This window comes from Rousettus aegyptiacus, unplaced genomic scaffold, assembly GCF_014176215.1.
Source record: "Rousettus aegyptiacus isolate mRouAeg1 unplaced genomic scaffold, mRouAeg1.p scaffold_m13_p_6, whole genome shotgun sequence".
Lineage (NCBI taxonomy): Eukaryota > Metazoa > Chordata > Mammalia > Chiroptera > Pteropodidae > Rousettus > Rousettus aegyptiacus.
Window position 1 is genome coordinate 76,287,382 of NW_023416309.1, and position 14,688 is coordinate 76,302,069.

Below are 14,688 nucleotides of genomic sequence, written 5' to 3' on the forward strand. Positions count from 1 at the left end.
GCGGGGCCGCGCGCGCCGCAGTCTGTTTCCCCCCAGCCCCGCGGCCGCGGAGCGGTCCTCCTCCCACCTCCCGCCTCCACCCCCAGCTCTCGGCCTCCGCGAGCAGGCAGGAAGCGAGGGCTCCGGAAACCTCTGCAGATGATCTTGGGGCACCCGGCGGGGCTGCGAGGCCACCTTCGCAGGGGGTGGGTGGGTCCCGGGTTCGGAGACCCGAAGCCTGGCTCCGGCTCCCCGTTCCCCCTCCTCCAGGCCCGAGGACCTGCCTTTCCATGCCTCCCACCTCCATCCCGGCCCCACCCACTCCTTCAAGCCTTAGCTCATCGGCGGTCCCCGCTGGATCCCCGCGCTTTACTACAGCCCGCCGGCACCGTGCAGGTGCACACACTGAGATCGGCTAGCGAAGGACTAGCCAGGGACTCTGAGGCCAGGGTCTTCCCTGAGGGCTCAATAAAACGCCCAGAAGGTGCAGCTTGTCAGCTGGTAGCTTTGGTGCCCCCACCCCCACCCCCAGGTCTTCCTCTTTCTGCAACCCCAGGCGGATGTGGCTGGCAGAGGTCGGTGGGGGCTTTGAACTGCTGAGGCGGGAGACCCACCTCCCTAGGGGTAGCAGATTCAAGGCCTCACTCAGGGAGTTGCCTGGGGAGGCCTTTCCTTCCTGGGTGACCCAGAGAGGTGCCTGCCCATCTCTGGGAAAGGGGGAAGCCTTCACGCTGTTGCTGTATGGGTGGGAGAGGTATTTCCTCCTCATCTTCAAAGGATTGTGGGATTCTTCATCTGCCGAAGGCCACAGCAAGTGCCAGGTACTGTCCAGATGTCACTCTGGCACATTTAGAGGCCCTGTGAGAGTGGAAGGTGTAAAGGTCCTCTCCCCAAGTTGCTTCCAGGCAGGACTTGCCACTCTCTTCCTCCACCCCTAAAGTGTTAGGGGTCCACAGAGAAATGTCCCCTCTGTCCCAAGCAGGCTGGACTTGCGTCCTTTCAGGACTTGGGGCCTCACCCTTTCAGGATTCCCAGCCACCAGAAGGGAAAGTGCTCTGGCCTGAGGTGCTCTGGGCTGAAAATTATGAAGAGCTGTCAGAAAGGGAGCTTTGGGTTTGTATTGGTTTATAAAAACCACCTCTTATATAAATATTATCTTTCTGGAGCAGAAATCCTTTTTCAAAAAAATTAGTTGCTATATTTAGTTGTGCTGTGGGAGGAACTAGGGAGATAAATATTATTTAATATCCCTCATTTAGTGACTTGGCAGAGAGGGTGCCGTTGATACAGGAGAGCAGGGCAGCAGGTCTGTCCCTGACCTCAGTCTGGGGGTGCACAACCTCTTCTGTGCTGCTGTGGTCTCCAGCTTGGGAGTCCTGATTCCCAGGGAAAATGGAGATCCAGCCCTTGGTTCTGCCTTCAGAATCACACAGATTCTGCCCTGGCCAACACCCCTCTTATTTCTAGCCCTCACATCTGCACCAGTCCAGCAGAAGAGGGGCTGGCTGAAGGAGAGAGCCCCTAGTTCTCCCCATGCTGTTTTATCTGGGTGAGAGGATTTGCGGGTGTCCTGGCCACTGAGCATCTGTGTGAGGTGATAGATAAGGATGTTGGTGTGTGTAGGTCCACAAAGGGGTAGATGTGCATTGGGGCAAGAGGTTCATTAGGGAGACATCAAGGGATGTGCATTAGAAAATTTTGGGGGCCAATGAAAGGCTCCCCTGGTTCTCCTGTGCTTTGATGGTAGTAATAATAAAAGCTAATATTCAGTGCCAGGCACTGTTCTTAGCACTTTTCATCTCTTATTTCTTCCCCAAAACAACTCTATGAAAACAACTGTTGTCACCTCCATTTTACAGAGGAGGCAAACTGAGGCACCAGGAGGTTAGATGATTTGATCAAGGTCACAGAGCAAGTGATAGAGCTAATTCTGGTTGCCTGCCCCTCACTGGGCCTCGCTTTCTCTTTCTGTACAAGGGGATCCCAGGTTCTACAGGCTCTGGGATCCTGGTGTTGGTGGCTGTGCTAGGAGCTGGGGTCAGCTAGGCAGGAGCTATTCCAGCTTTGGCCTCAGCCCCTGTAGGGCCCTAGAGGGCTCCTCCCTTGGGTCACTGATGACTTTTAATTAGGAAGCTTTTCAGAGCTCTGGAAATTGTCAGGTGAGGACAGGGGAGCCAGCTGCCCCTTCCTGCCCGCATGCTCTCACCACCCAGCCCCAGCCTGAGGAGGAGGTATGGTGTCCTTTAGTCTCAACCGGCGCAGCCTTTAGGATAGGGCTGGCTGGGTTTTGAACCCTAGCTCTGCCCCTTCAGAACTATGCGATCCTGGATAAGTCACTCTGCCTTTCAATGCCTCACTTTCTTCATCATAAATGAGGCTACAACAGGACCCATGTCGTAGTATTGTTTGTGAGTGTTCGAGTACACCAACCATCCCTTCTTGTAGTAGAAGAGGCTGGGCCTGGCTCCAGGCCAGAAGCTGGGTGGCAGGGTGGGTGGGACCTGCAGGTGGAGGGGAACACCCCAGGGACTAGTGTCCCCTCTACCCCAGGAGTCTATGCACCTGCAAGGTCGTTAGCACTGGAAACCACAAGGAAGTCATTTGCTTAAGTCCTGAAGTTTGCAAATTCTGCCAGCAGGAGGGAGGAAGGGAAGCAGGGCCTGGGGATCCCACTCTCCCACCTTCTTATCCTCTTCCCTTCTCAGAGCTGGGGGGGCCCTCAGCAGTGCTGTCAGTGAATAAAGTATGCCAGCCAGCTGGGAGTCCCCCATACACGCAAAGCACCACCTGTCCCAAACAAGGCCCTAGAGATGTATCTTCTGAGGCCCAAACAGGGCACTGAGTGCTTCTTCGGGAGGCTTTCTACATCTTCTCAATTTACTTTTGGCATAAAAATGTGCACACAGTACGAAAGGGTAAAAAAAGTATATAGTAAAGTCTCCCCAGCCCTGTCCCTACCCACTTACTCCGAGTGTCCCCGTTTCTTGGGTCTCCTTCCGAAGATAGTCTGCACACATACACATCCGGATCTGTGATCTATGATCTGTTTTACACGAAAGGGAGCAGGTCGTGAGTGCTATTTTGCCCCCTGCTTCTCGCGTGACAATCACTCTTGGAGATGGTTCTATGTGGAACATCTATGGGCTTCCTAGTGGCTACGAAGGGTTTCGTCACGTGGCTGTCCCAGCATTTCTTCACCCTGGCTTTCGATGGGCACTTGGGTTGTCTGCAGCCTCTGCTGTCACATGTTATGAGGCATATCCTTGTCCCCACATCATTTCACACACTGGTAAAGATCAACAAAGGAGTGCAATTGCTGGATCAAAGGGCATGTGTATTTTAACTTTTGATAGCTGTTGCTAAATTATTCTCCGTAAAGTTTCACCAGTTGACCTGCCTGTTTCCCACCACCTCACCAATGCAGGAGGTTATTGGATGTTTTGATATGTGCTAATCTGATAAAAAAAAAAAAAAAAGTGTCCTCTCATGGTTTTACTTCGCATTTCTCTGACATTACAAGTGTGGTTAGGCATTTTTTCGTATATTTAGGAGTCATTTCATTTCCTTGTGTCCGTGAATAGGCTTCTCATCACCTTTGCTGGACATGAGCCGAAGCAAGAGGAAGGACTAGTTTGGGCATGTCCCTCCACATGGGCCAATATCCAAGGGGCCTGGAGAACCCAGTGATGTGGGAGTCAAGAAAGAGCTAGGAGGTTTCTGGGGGTGGTCCCATTTCAGGGGAGTTGAGGGGGGATGTGATGGGCTGCCCGCCTTCCTAAACCTCTCACTGCCCATCTATGCAGTGGGTGTGCTGGCCCCAGGGCTGCCACGTGGGAGGGATGGCCCAGATTTGGATTGCACTAGCAGTGTCAGCCTTAGCACAGGCCCCATGTGGCTGCTCAACTCTTGAGAAGCCCGCAGAAACCAGGCCAGGAGGAGTCAGGCCAGTCAGGATGGAGGGGGCAGTGAGATCTGAGTGGCTGACTGTCTGGGTGACCTGCGGCAGACTTGCCCCTCTGTGGCCTCAGTGTCCTCAGTAGAGCAGAGATGGGGTCCTGAGCCCCCTCAGGGGCTCGAGGATGTGAAATGACTCTTGTGTCTGAGGGGATGTGACTCGACTGCAGGAATTTGGAAGCTTCAGGTCTTTCAGGCTTCACTCTGGTTTTCATGGCCTCGTCGGGCAGACTTAGTATCCCTCCCAGGGACAGCATCAGGCCTGTTCCCTTGGAACTCCCCATCCCCTTGCACCAGGAGCTCCCTCAGGCAGGACCAGGTCTGCCCAAAGCACAGTCAGCACAAAGATGCTGAGCAAAGCCTTCACCAGCGTTTTTTAGTGCCAAGACCATCCAGGCAGGCTGTGGCCCCTGCAGAGTGAGAAGCGCTTCCCAAGGCCCCCTGCAGAGCCGAGCCAGGTTTTCCACTCTAGGTGGGTCCTGGAGACCCAAGCAGGGCCAGGTGGGCTGGGTGGGTCTGCCCAGGCTGGGCCTCTCCCTTAGTAGACAAGTGACAATTTAATTGCTCTGTAAATTTACCTTTGAGGAAGACCTTGGTAAGCACTTGCCTCTCCCAGCTGGAAGTGACATTTAGAAGGCGAAATACGAGTTTCCAACGTTATGAGAATGAAGAAGTCAAGAGGGGGGAATTAGGGGAGCAGATGGTGCTTGGGGCCTGGGGGCAGCCCTGGCCCTGCACCCTCCTTTTCTTGGGCTCTGGGGTATGGGCCTAGGGCTCTGGCCTGAATTGTGGGGCAACAGAATAAACAATTCTGCACACCCTGTGTGGATTCAGAGTGACTCAGCCCCTGCCCGCGGTCAGGTGGGGCAGCTCCCATACCGATGACTGGTGAGAGAAGGGGCAGGAGCTTGCACAGGAAGTCTTCTTGGGAGGCTAGGGTTTAGATGAAGAGATGGGGAAGGGCACCCTGCACAGAAGTAATGGCCCAAGCAAAATCTGGGAGGAGGAAACGTGTTAGCAAAACCAGAGGAGCTGGTGGCAATCCTGAGGTGTCTTGCTTGTCTGGCAGACGGATAGACATATGTCCGTGATTCCAGAAGAACTGGCTGGGGCAGATCCAGGAAGGCCTTGACAGCCATGCTAAGGTTGGTTTTTATTCTGCAGGCCAAGGAGAACCATTGAAAGTCTGTGAGCCTAGCAGAGGCAGGGTCATTAATTCATTCATAGATTTTTACTGAGCACCTACTGTGCACCAGGCATTGTTCCAGGTGCTGGGGACATTGCACGTAACAAAGTCCTACTGTCGTGGATCTTATGTTCTGATAAGTATTAGTACAGCTAATGTTTACAGTGTATTTACTATATGCTGTGCATATTCTGCACTTTATGCATAGCATGTCATTTAATCTTCACACCAACTTTATGAGTTAGCTACTGTGATTATCCCCATTATGCAGATAGGGAAACTGAGGCACAAAGGAGGGGGTCACAAAACTACCAAGTGATAGAACAAGATTTGAACTCAGGTCTTCAGGACTAGACTCCTTGCTCTAGGCTATGAAGCTTCTCTGATCACATCCCCTTTTGCCCCATAGGATGCACAGGCTAACTCCCAGGCCCCTCTAAGCCAGCCCTACATCAGGCACCTGTGGGCACGGGCCAGCTCAGTCTGGCAACAGTGACCCAGAGCAGGGGTTGGCTGGGAGAGGCCATTGTGTGGGAGGGCCAGAGGTCTACTATTCCAGAACAGTGCGTGTTGCATGGAAGGGAGCAGCGCCTGCCTTTGCCTGTGCAACCCGTGGACAGACCAAGAGGTGGGCAGGGCAGGGCGTTCTCCCCATTTAATGAATGGGCGTCAGGCACTACCGAGGGCTCAGTGCTGCCATTTTGAGAGGAACTGGCTTAGTACCCCCACACGAAGCCTGACAAGGCTGGAACAAGGGGGAACCAGCATCTTGCAGGGTGCCTGGGGCGGGGGGACTGGGAGGGTGCTCTCCTATCCTCTAGGCTCCCTCCGTGGCCCTGGGATTCAGTCATGTGAGAGGAGATTGGGTCATTCTGGGTTTTGGCAGGATTGCAGTTTGAAGCAGACCAGGCCTGAGCAGAGACTAGTAACCCCAGAATGTCCCTGGTGAGGACAGCAGAGCCTTTTGGACAGGAATGGTTTTGGTTGGTGGCTTTGGCGCCACAATAGAGGGATGAGCTAGTTGATGGGATGAGGGTATCCAGCCCAACAATCAGAATGGGACACCAAGTTTTTTCAGGTGTCCTAGGCTGGGGGAGGAAAAGGGACTGGGTCAGAAGGTAGGACAATCTAGGAGTTAGTGCAGGAGGTCCTGAGCAGGGGGTTGAGAGCCAGACTGCCTGAGCTCAAAACACATCCTATCGCTTTCACTTCCCAGCTGTGTGACCATGGACTAGTCACTCAACCTCTCTGGACTTCTGTTGTCTACTCTATAAAATGGGAATAAGAATTGTATCTTCCTTCTCAGGTTGTTTGAAAATTACAAGAGAGTAATGCACATGAGGAGTTAGCATAGCGTCTGGCACACTGAACACTAATTGTTCTGCTGTAATTCTACTTTAGATTGCCTTATGTGCTCGGGATACAACGGCTTCCCTTTTATCTTGGGAGATAATGGAGGTAAAGCACCTGGCACACTGCTTGGTACATAATAGGTGCTCAGTAAATATTATTAATATTAACGATAATCCTCACAGTAGCCCTTCAGGGTGGGAGTGGCTACTTCATCTTCGAAATGCGGCTCAGAGCCCCATAGGGTAACAGCTGCGCAGACAAGACCGGAAGCACATGCATATGCATGTGCAGGATGAGCAGGCCATCTGCTGTGACCTCATGGCTAGCTGAGCCTCCCCTGGGGAAAGTGGTAGGGATGGAAGGGGAGCCCTATTGTAGAAGCCATGTCTGGGGAGAAGGTTGTATCAGTCAGAATTGACTAGGTTATGCTGCAGTAACAACTCCCAAATCTCAATGGCTTAAAACAATAGAGATAATTTCTCTCACACACTGTATATATGTATGTCAGTGGCAGGTCATCTGAGGGCTCTGTGTCTCCCAAACTCTGTGACTTAGGTTCACAGAGCAGATAGATACCTTCTCACAGGGACAAAGAGCTCGAGACCTGCACTGTCCAAAACGGCAGCCACCAACCTCATGGGGCTATTTAAATTTAACTGAATAAAAATTAAATTAAATTTAAAATTTAACTACTTGGTCACACTAGTCACATTCCCAGTGCTCAACAGCTACATGTGGCTAGTGGTGCCTGTATTGGACAGTGCATCTCTAGGACACTTCCATCATCACAGAAAGGTTTACTGGATGACACCCTTCTGGTGAGTCTCCCACCAGCAATTCAATGTCTCAGCCAGAACTCATGCATGTCCTTTTCACAACTCACACAGGGGCTGGGAAAGGGAGTCCTACTATGTGCCCACAGGTGGCGAGAATCAGAAGTACAGTAAGTTCTCACTTAATTTTGTCGATAGGTTCTTGGAACTGCAACAAAACTACATATAACAAAATCGGTTTTATCGCAGGCTAATTAATATAAACAAGAGTGAAGTTCCTGTGGCATTTATCAACGTTATAAAGAAACAGCATTGAGCAAAATGATGTTATTCAAGGACCTGCCGTAGTTGGGGAACAGCATAATGGCCACCAAAGAGTAGATTCTGAGGTCTGCATGTGGGTCAGACAGGAGAATGGGAGACCTGGGTGAAAGGATAGGAAAAGGAGAATTGGAGAGACCGGCTGAGGCAGGCAGAGCGCAGCTTGCGGGGACTGCAGCTCGTCTGTGTGTCCCACGACACATGTCCCAACCCCTGGCCTCACCCTTGCTCAGAAAGAATGCCCTAAGTAATACGGTGGCCTGAGGGCTATGTGCCTCATGGAGGGGTGAGGGAGACAGCAGGTGGGGTTCAGGTGAGACTTACACACAAACTCTTCTTTTGGTCAGGAACTCTAATGATACCTGCACAAGTGAAGGGTTTAGGAGTTTCCTAGTTAGAGCTCAGCAGAAGCAGGCCGATGTATCCCACAGGTTGGCACTGTTTTATGCCAAGGCTGGGGCATGGCTGAGATGACCTCTGAAGGACCCTACTCCATTGGAGAATTGGCCCAGAAACCAGGCCTGGCCCTCCCCCCGCCTTTCCTGTTCACTCCAGCTAAATAGATCAGAAGGAAAAAGTCTGTTTGATTTTAATCTCAACGCAGGACACTGGAGATTACATTTTCCACGGAAAATGTCAGCCGTTGCCTAAAATAGGACTTTGGAGAAAATGCTAGAAAGTGTATTTTTAGGTTATATGTTTCCCTCCTGGATTCCTGCAGTCCAATGGGCCGCTTGATAGTCTCCACAGTTCAGCTGCCAGGTGCAGACCCCAGACCTTCCAAACAGGTGGTCTGGACAGGGCCCCCACAGGAAAAACTGATTGTGGGTACTCAAGCCGAGAACAGGTGCATGATGCAAGGACCTGTGTCATAAAGGAGGAGGAGGATGAGAGAGTCGGCCTGGGGTGAGGCCTCAGAGTCTGAACAAGATCCTAAGTGATGCCAGTGCTGCTGGCCTGGAGTCCTCAGGAACAAGGGACAAGAAGAAGGGCTCGCTTAGGCTAGGTCTGGGAGGAGCCTCAGACAGGCCTCAGCAGGGCCTGTGCTTGCCCTTTGGAGAGAGAAGCCCATTGGAGTCCACTCTCTTTATCCTAGCTCCTGCCCCTTCCCACAGACCCACACGGACACTTACTTGCTGTGTGACCTAGTTCAAGCTGCTTCCCCACTCTGAACCTCAGTTCTTGCACCTGTGAAATAGCAGGAATTCCTGCCCTGCCTCCCCTGTAGACTGTTAAGAGGAGTCAGAGACTTCAGGTAGCGAGGCAGCCAGCTCCTCCAGGAACAAAAAGTGCTTCGGGAAATGTAGGAGATAAAGATGGAGTCCGCAAAGTGACAGCAGGTCCTGGTGGTGTTTTAAAACACTGTTCTTCAAATTGGTCTGTGGATCTGGGTGGTACTGGGTGCACGGAGTGGGTCTTCGCTGAGCTGTTGTAGAATGCAGGACCTGAGAGGGGACAAGCTGAGACTCAACTTCTGGAAGCTGAACCATGTAGGGTTCCTCACTGCCTAGGATGCTGGCTGCTGCTGGGGTCGTGTCAGGGGAAGCCACCAGGTAGAGTGGGGCTCCGGGGGCTGGCTGTGCCCCCTCGTTCCAGTGGTCCTGGAGGAGCAGGTATGTCAGAGGCAGCCTGAGCCAAGGTTCAAAATTTGAGGGAGAGGATACCTTGCTGTGGGGGGTCCATTCTGTGACCTCAGAGAGCTGTGGGGACATGGCTAGACCATTGTGGGGGTCTGCGTCTGCACAAAGGGGAGGGGCTGCTCAGCCCTCTCCAAGGCCCCACAGCATAACTCAGTTGTCTTTTGTCTCTTCATGGCTCCTGTGGCTGCTGGATCCCGCAGAGCTCCCAACCGAGGAAGGTGAGGCTTGGGACAGGGTGGGCTGTGAGGCGACGTCCTTGGGCTGTTATCTGTCAGACTGTGTCCTCCCCTCTGTGACAGAGTGAGGACCTGCTGAGCCCCATAGCATCACCCACCTTCACCTCTCAGGGCCTTGGGCTCTCCCTATTTGAAGAGTAGGGAGGGAATGGGCCGGCTCGTCTCTGAGGCTGACCCAGCCCTGAATGGGGGCAGGTCAGTCAGTCTTGGGCCCAGGCCTCATGCAGCGTTCCCTCTCCCAGGGAAGTCCCTGTGGGAGCTGGTGCTGGAGCAGTTCGAGGACCTTCTGGTGCGCATCCTGCTGCTGGCTGCCGTGGTCTCCTTTGTAAGTAGGGCCCATATCCCATGGCATCAGGCAGCCCTGCAGGGTGGGGAAGGGGATGAGGAATGGGCAAGAGCCAGGTGAGGCAGTGCTCAGAGGCCCAGGCTTTGGGCACAGGGCTGTCCCTTCAGGTGTGTGCATTCCTGGGCCCCTCCAAACCCCTTCCCTGCTCCGACATCAGCTTCCCTGTGAACCCTCACAGGTCTCCCACTGGACCCCGCTCCCACCTGTCCCTTCCACCCTGGCTTTCAGAGTGTTTGACCCTGTTCCTTCCTGTCATAGCATAGGGTTTCTCAAACTCAGCACTACTGACAGTTTGGAGCAGATGATTCTCTATCGTGGGGGCTGTCCTGATCACTGCAGGATAGTTAGCAGCATTCCTGGCCTTCACCCACCAGAGGCCAGAGGCACTCCCCAGTTTCGACAGTCAAGTCTCGAGAGGTTGCCAAATGTCTTCAAGTTGAGAGCCCCTTCCATGACTCCCAGCACCCCTCAAAAGACTTGGGGCCTTAACCGCTTGCAGCCTCCTTGGGGCAGCTTCTCCTCTTTGCTCTTGCCCCATTCCCACTCCCCAGACTCCTCCTGGACCCATAGGCCCATGGGGCCAGGGTAGAGTTGGGGGGAGGGAGACAGTAGTTGTTACCAGTGGCTGAGCAGCAGAGACCCAAGGGTAATGCAGGGAAATGGCTGCCCTGAGGGTGGACATGTGTCTGCTCCAGGACCGATGCCCAGCAGGGGCTGGGGAGGAGACCTCATCTTGGTGAAGTGGAGTGTGGGACAGCAGGGGGCCTGGCTGGGACCAACTCTTCCCCTCCAGCCAGATGTGTCTGGCCCTCCTGGCCACTCACTGTCCTATGGAAATGGAAGACTCTTACAGAGGAAAAAAGTGTCCATCCATGCAGGTGCCTAGAACAACTGAGCCAAAAGGGTGCAGTACTCCTCCATAGTACAGATAGACACACTGAGGCCCATGGAGGAGAGTGACAACGGGCTCTGGCTGGAATCATGCTTCTCTGGTCAGCAGACCTCAAGTGTGAGCCTGCGGCACACTTGGGCTTGTTAAAATGGACTGCCGGGCTCCACCCCAGAGTTTCTGGCTGAGGAGGTCAGGGATAGACCCCAGGCATGACTTTTATAACAAATTCCCAGGTGCTGCTGCTGCTGCTGGTCTGGGCACCACACCTGGCGAACCACAGCTAGGCAGACAGTGAGACCTCCGGCTGGCGGCTATACAACTGCCCCATGTCATTGAAAGTTAGTGGGGGGGACTTGGCTGCAATGGTCACTAGTCTTAGGGGCTGAGTGTCCTGGGCCAAGACCTTCTCAGAACAACCCTTTCCAAGCCCAGGGATCCCCAGGGGTATCTCTCCCAGAGCAGGGAAGCAGATGGGAGACCCAGGGTCTGAAGGAAGCGGTGAGCAGACCTTAGCCCACAGCATAGCCCAAACTTACTACTTCGATCCTGGCAGGTCCTGGCCTGGTTTGAGGAGGGCGAGGAAACCATGACAGCCTTCGTGGAGCCTTTGGTCATCATGCTGATCCTCGTCGCCAATGCAATCGTGGGCATATGGCAGGTGGGAGGCACCGAGGTGGAGCTGGGCTGCTGGGTGTGACCCAACTGCTGGGTGTGACCTTTACCTGGTGTTAGAGTCGTGCAGATCCTTCTGCTTCCAGCTCCATCCCAAACCCCAGGGTGTTACTCCAAGGGGCGTAGCCTGCTGGGGCCAGCAGGGACAGATCGCTGCCTGCCTTGTTTCTGCAGGAACGCAATGCTGAGAGTGCCATCGAGGCCCTGAAAGAGTATGAGCCGGAGATGGGCAAGGTGATCCGCTCGGACCGCACGGGCGTGCAGAGGATCCGTGCCCGGGACATTGTCCCCGGAGACATTGTGGAAGTGGCCGGTACTTTAGGGGCCTCCTCCTTTCATTATGTGACGCTGGCAAGCCCATCCTTCTCTGTGCTCCCCTCTTTCTGGCTGTATATGTAGAGGGTGTGGTTGTCAGATCCCTCCAAAAGCTCTTTGTCCCAAACCCTATTGGACAGATGAGACTGTAGGCCAAGGGCGAGGTCCACCTGAGGGATCACAGCTTATGTCCTTGCCTCTCAACTCCAGCCTTGGTTTCTGCGAGCCCTCCTTGCTTTCCAGGGAGGTAGCACCCAAAGCCACACTCAGCCAAGCCATTCTCTCTCTGCAGTGGGAGACAAAGTGCCTGCAGACCTCCGCCTCATTGAGATTAAGTCCACCACGTTGAGAGTGGACCAGTCCATCTTGACAGGTAAGGCCCAGAGGCCGGGCTGAGCAGGGGCTGGGTCGGGGTGGGGGTGTCTTCATGTGGGGCTTATTTCTTATTCCACAACCAGGTGAATCTGTGTCTGTGACCAAGCACACAGATGCCATCCCAGATCCCAGAGCTGTGAACCAGGACAAGAAGAACATGCTATTTTCTGTAAGTCCCTGGAGTCTTTGCCTGGACAATGATAATCAAAATAATAACACTTAGATGAATCAGTTAAAGCCTTACAGGGAAGAACATCAGTTATTGACTATACATATAAATTTATAGTAAAATAATAGCTTGTATTTCCTGAAGGCTGTGTGCCTAGCACTGTACTAAGCCCATTACATGTATTAACTTATTTAATTCTCGCAATGCCTTTGAAATAAGTGCTCTTGTTATCTTCGTTTTCCAGCAAAGAAACAGGCATAGAGAGGTTAAGTAAGTTGCTCAAGATCACGCAGCCAATGAATGGCAGAGCTGGGATGTGAATTCAGACATTCTGACTCCAGAGCTTTTCCCCTTACCTGGTAGGCTTATCCTGCCTTAATCTGGAGTGGGTAGAGTTTGCCTATAATCACTCAACAGAGAATCTTCTAAGAGGGTTGCCAAAATGGTGGAGGATGGGAGGAATAATCCACAACTCTTATGAGAAAATGAACCATAAGGCAAGACACCGGGCACCCTTGGCTATTTTAATGGAGAGTGGTGGGTTCAGCCCTGGCGGGAACGATCTACCCCTGTGGCCTCAGAAGGACTTAACCAGTGATGCTCACAGGCTGCCTGGAAATAGCCTGGAGCTGAGCGCAAAGGCCATAGGAGGGCTCAGGCCAGTTGGCAGTGTCCCAGGGCACCAAGTTACAACAGGCTAGAGAACCTCCCCAGAAGAACAGAAATGGAGAAAGCCGTACTTAGATGCATGGTAGCCTTGGGGTGGGGAGGGGATGCTAAGGGGCATGCTCAGCCATCAGCAGCTGTCACTAAGGAACTTTCTAAGGAGGATGCTTTGGCTAACTGCAGGTCATTTCCTTAGCTGAGGGGCCTGCAAGTGAGGAGCAGGAGCTGCATTGCTCAAGGCAAGAGAGAAGCTGAAGCTTCCATCACCCTCTCTCCAACCTCAACACAGTGCACCTGTCTGAAGGGGTACTGCGTTATTAGCCTCCTTGCAGAAGCTGTGTCTTGGGCCTCTGTTGGATCATTTTTTTCAGAAAAGGATATGGAGGTTCAAGGCTGGCTGACCCTTACACCTAGACTTAGTGATTTTACCAAGGCCTTGGGAATAGATGGACTTAAACTCAAGTTTTCTGGATTCTTCAGCAAATATTGGACAGTTTACTTGGAATCAGAGGTCCCCAGTCCTTAGGCCGTAGACTAGTACCAGTCCATGACCTGTTAGGAAACAGGCTGCACAGCAGGACGTGAGCGGCAGGCAAGCGAGCGAAGCTTCCTCTGTGTTTGCAGCCACTCCCCAGCACTGGCATCACCGCCTCAGATCATCAGGCCTTAGATTCTCATAGGAACACCAGTTCCTGGTGCCAAAAGGTTGGGGACCGCTGCCTGGGATCACAATCAGCCACACTCGCATGTGGCCTCATTGATTGTTTATGAGTCATATTTCAGTGGGTCGGTGCTGTGCTCTGCTGGTTGATCATGCTGTCGGTATTGGCCTGGTGCTTCCTCTGTGCCAAGCCCCACGCGAGGTGCTAGGGACATGGTGCCGAACCAAGTCTTTGCCTTCACAGAGCTACACTATCATGGGGATGACATTAATAACTCAATACTACAATAACTGTAAGTCTAGGAGCAGTAAGTGACATGGAGAAAAAGAGAGCCAAGCCGGAGGATAAGAGCTCTACCCCGGCCTGAAGGAGTCAGGGGTCCTGGGCCCCCACCAGGGTTCTGAGCAGCCCTTTCCTCATCCCTCCCTTGGCCAGGGCACCAATATCGCGTCAGGCAAGGCAGTGGGTGTAGCAGTAGCCACAGGCCTGCACACAGAGCTGGGTAAGATCCGGAGCCAGATGGCAGCTGTGGAGCCAGAACGGACGCCGTTGCAGCAGAAGCTGGACGAATTTGGGCGACAGCTGTCCCGTGCCATCTCCGTGATCTGCGTGGCCGTGTGGGTCATCAACATCAGTCACTTTGCCGACCCGGCCCACGGCGGCTCCTGGCTCCGCGGCGCAGTGTACTACTTCAAGATTGCCGTAGCCTTGGCTGTGGCCGCCATCCCCGAGGGCCTCCCGGCTGTCATCACTACATGCCTGGCACTGGGCACACGGCGCATGGCACGCAAGAATGCCATCGTGCGGAGTCTGCCCTCTGTGGAGACCCTGGGTTGTACCTCAGTCATCTGCTCTGACAAGACGGGCACACTCACCACCAATCAGATGTCCGTCTGCCGGGTGAGTGTCTACAGACAGCTTGGAGTCCCACTGCTGTTACTGTGTGATGTTTGGAGGCTGGGGTCCCTCTCTAGGCTGCTCCCTGACTCCTTTTTAGCCAGGGATGGAGGGGAGAACCTGTGGCCTGCCCCATGTTGGGTAGCAGATACAGGTTTTCATGGGACAGAGCAGCAAAGCCTGGCTGGACATGTGTCACTAGGACCCTGGCAGGTCACTGCCCATCTATGAACTTCAGTTTCTTCATCTGAA

The 14,688-nt window shown here is 53.4% G+C and overlaps 1 protein-coding gene across 7 annotated transcripts in view; it reads left to right on the top strand.

Moving 5' to 3' along the window:
• The window catches only part of ATP2A3 (ATPase sarcoplasmic/endoplasmic reticulum Ca2+ transporting 3), a 39,651-nt gene that overhangs the window by 317 nt on the left and 24,646 nt on the right, over positions 1–14,688 (top strand). For 2 of the 7 annotated variants that reach the window (XM_016138821.2, XM_016138825.2), the window contains exons 2-8: positions 9,407–9,424; positions 9,685–9,767; positions 11,234–11,338; positions 11,527–11,665; positions 11,960–12,040; positions 12,126–12,211; positions 13,975–14,439. In XM_016138821.2, the coding sequence (XP_015994307.1) occupies positions 9,407–9,424; positions 9,685–9,767; positions 11,234–11,338; positions 11,527–11,665; positions 11,960–12,040; positions 12,126–12,211; positions 13,975–14,439 (977 nt within the window). Of the gene's footprint in view, positions 1–30; positions 9,425–9,684; positions 9,768–11,233; positions 11,339–11,526; positions 11,666–11,959; positions 12,041–12,125; positions 12,212–13,974; positions 14,440–14,688 lie in introns of those variants that run through there. The other 5 variants (XR_001596194.2, XM_016138822.2, XM_016138823.2 and 2 more) reach the window with 3 other exon arrangements.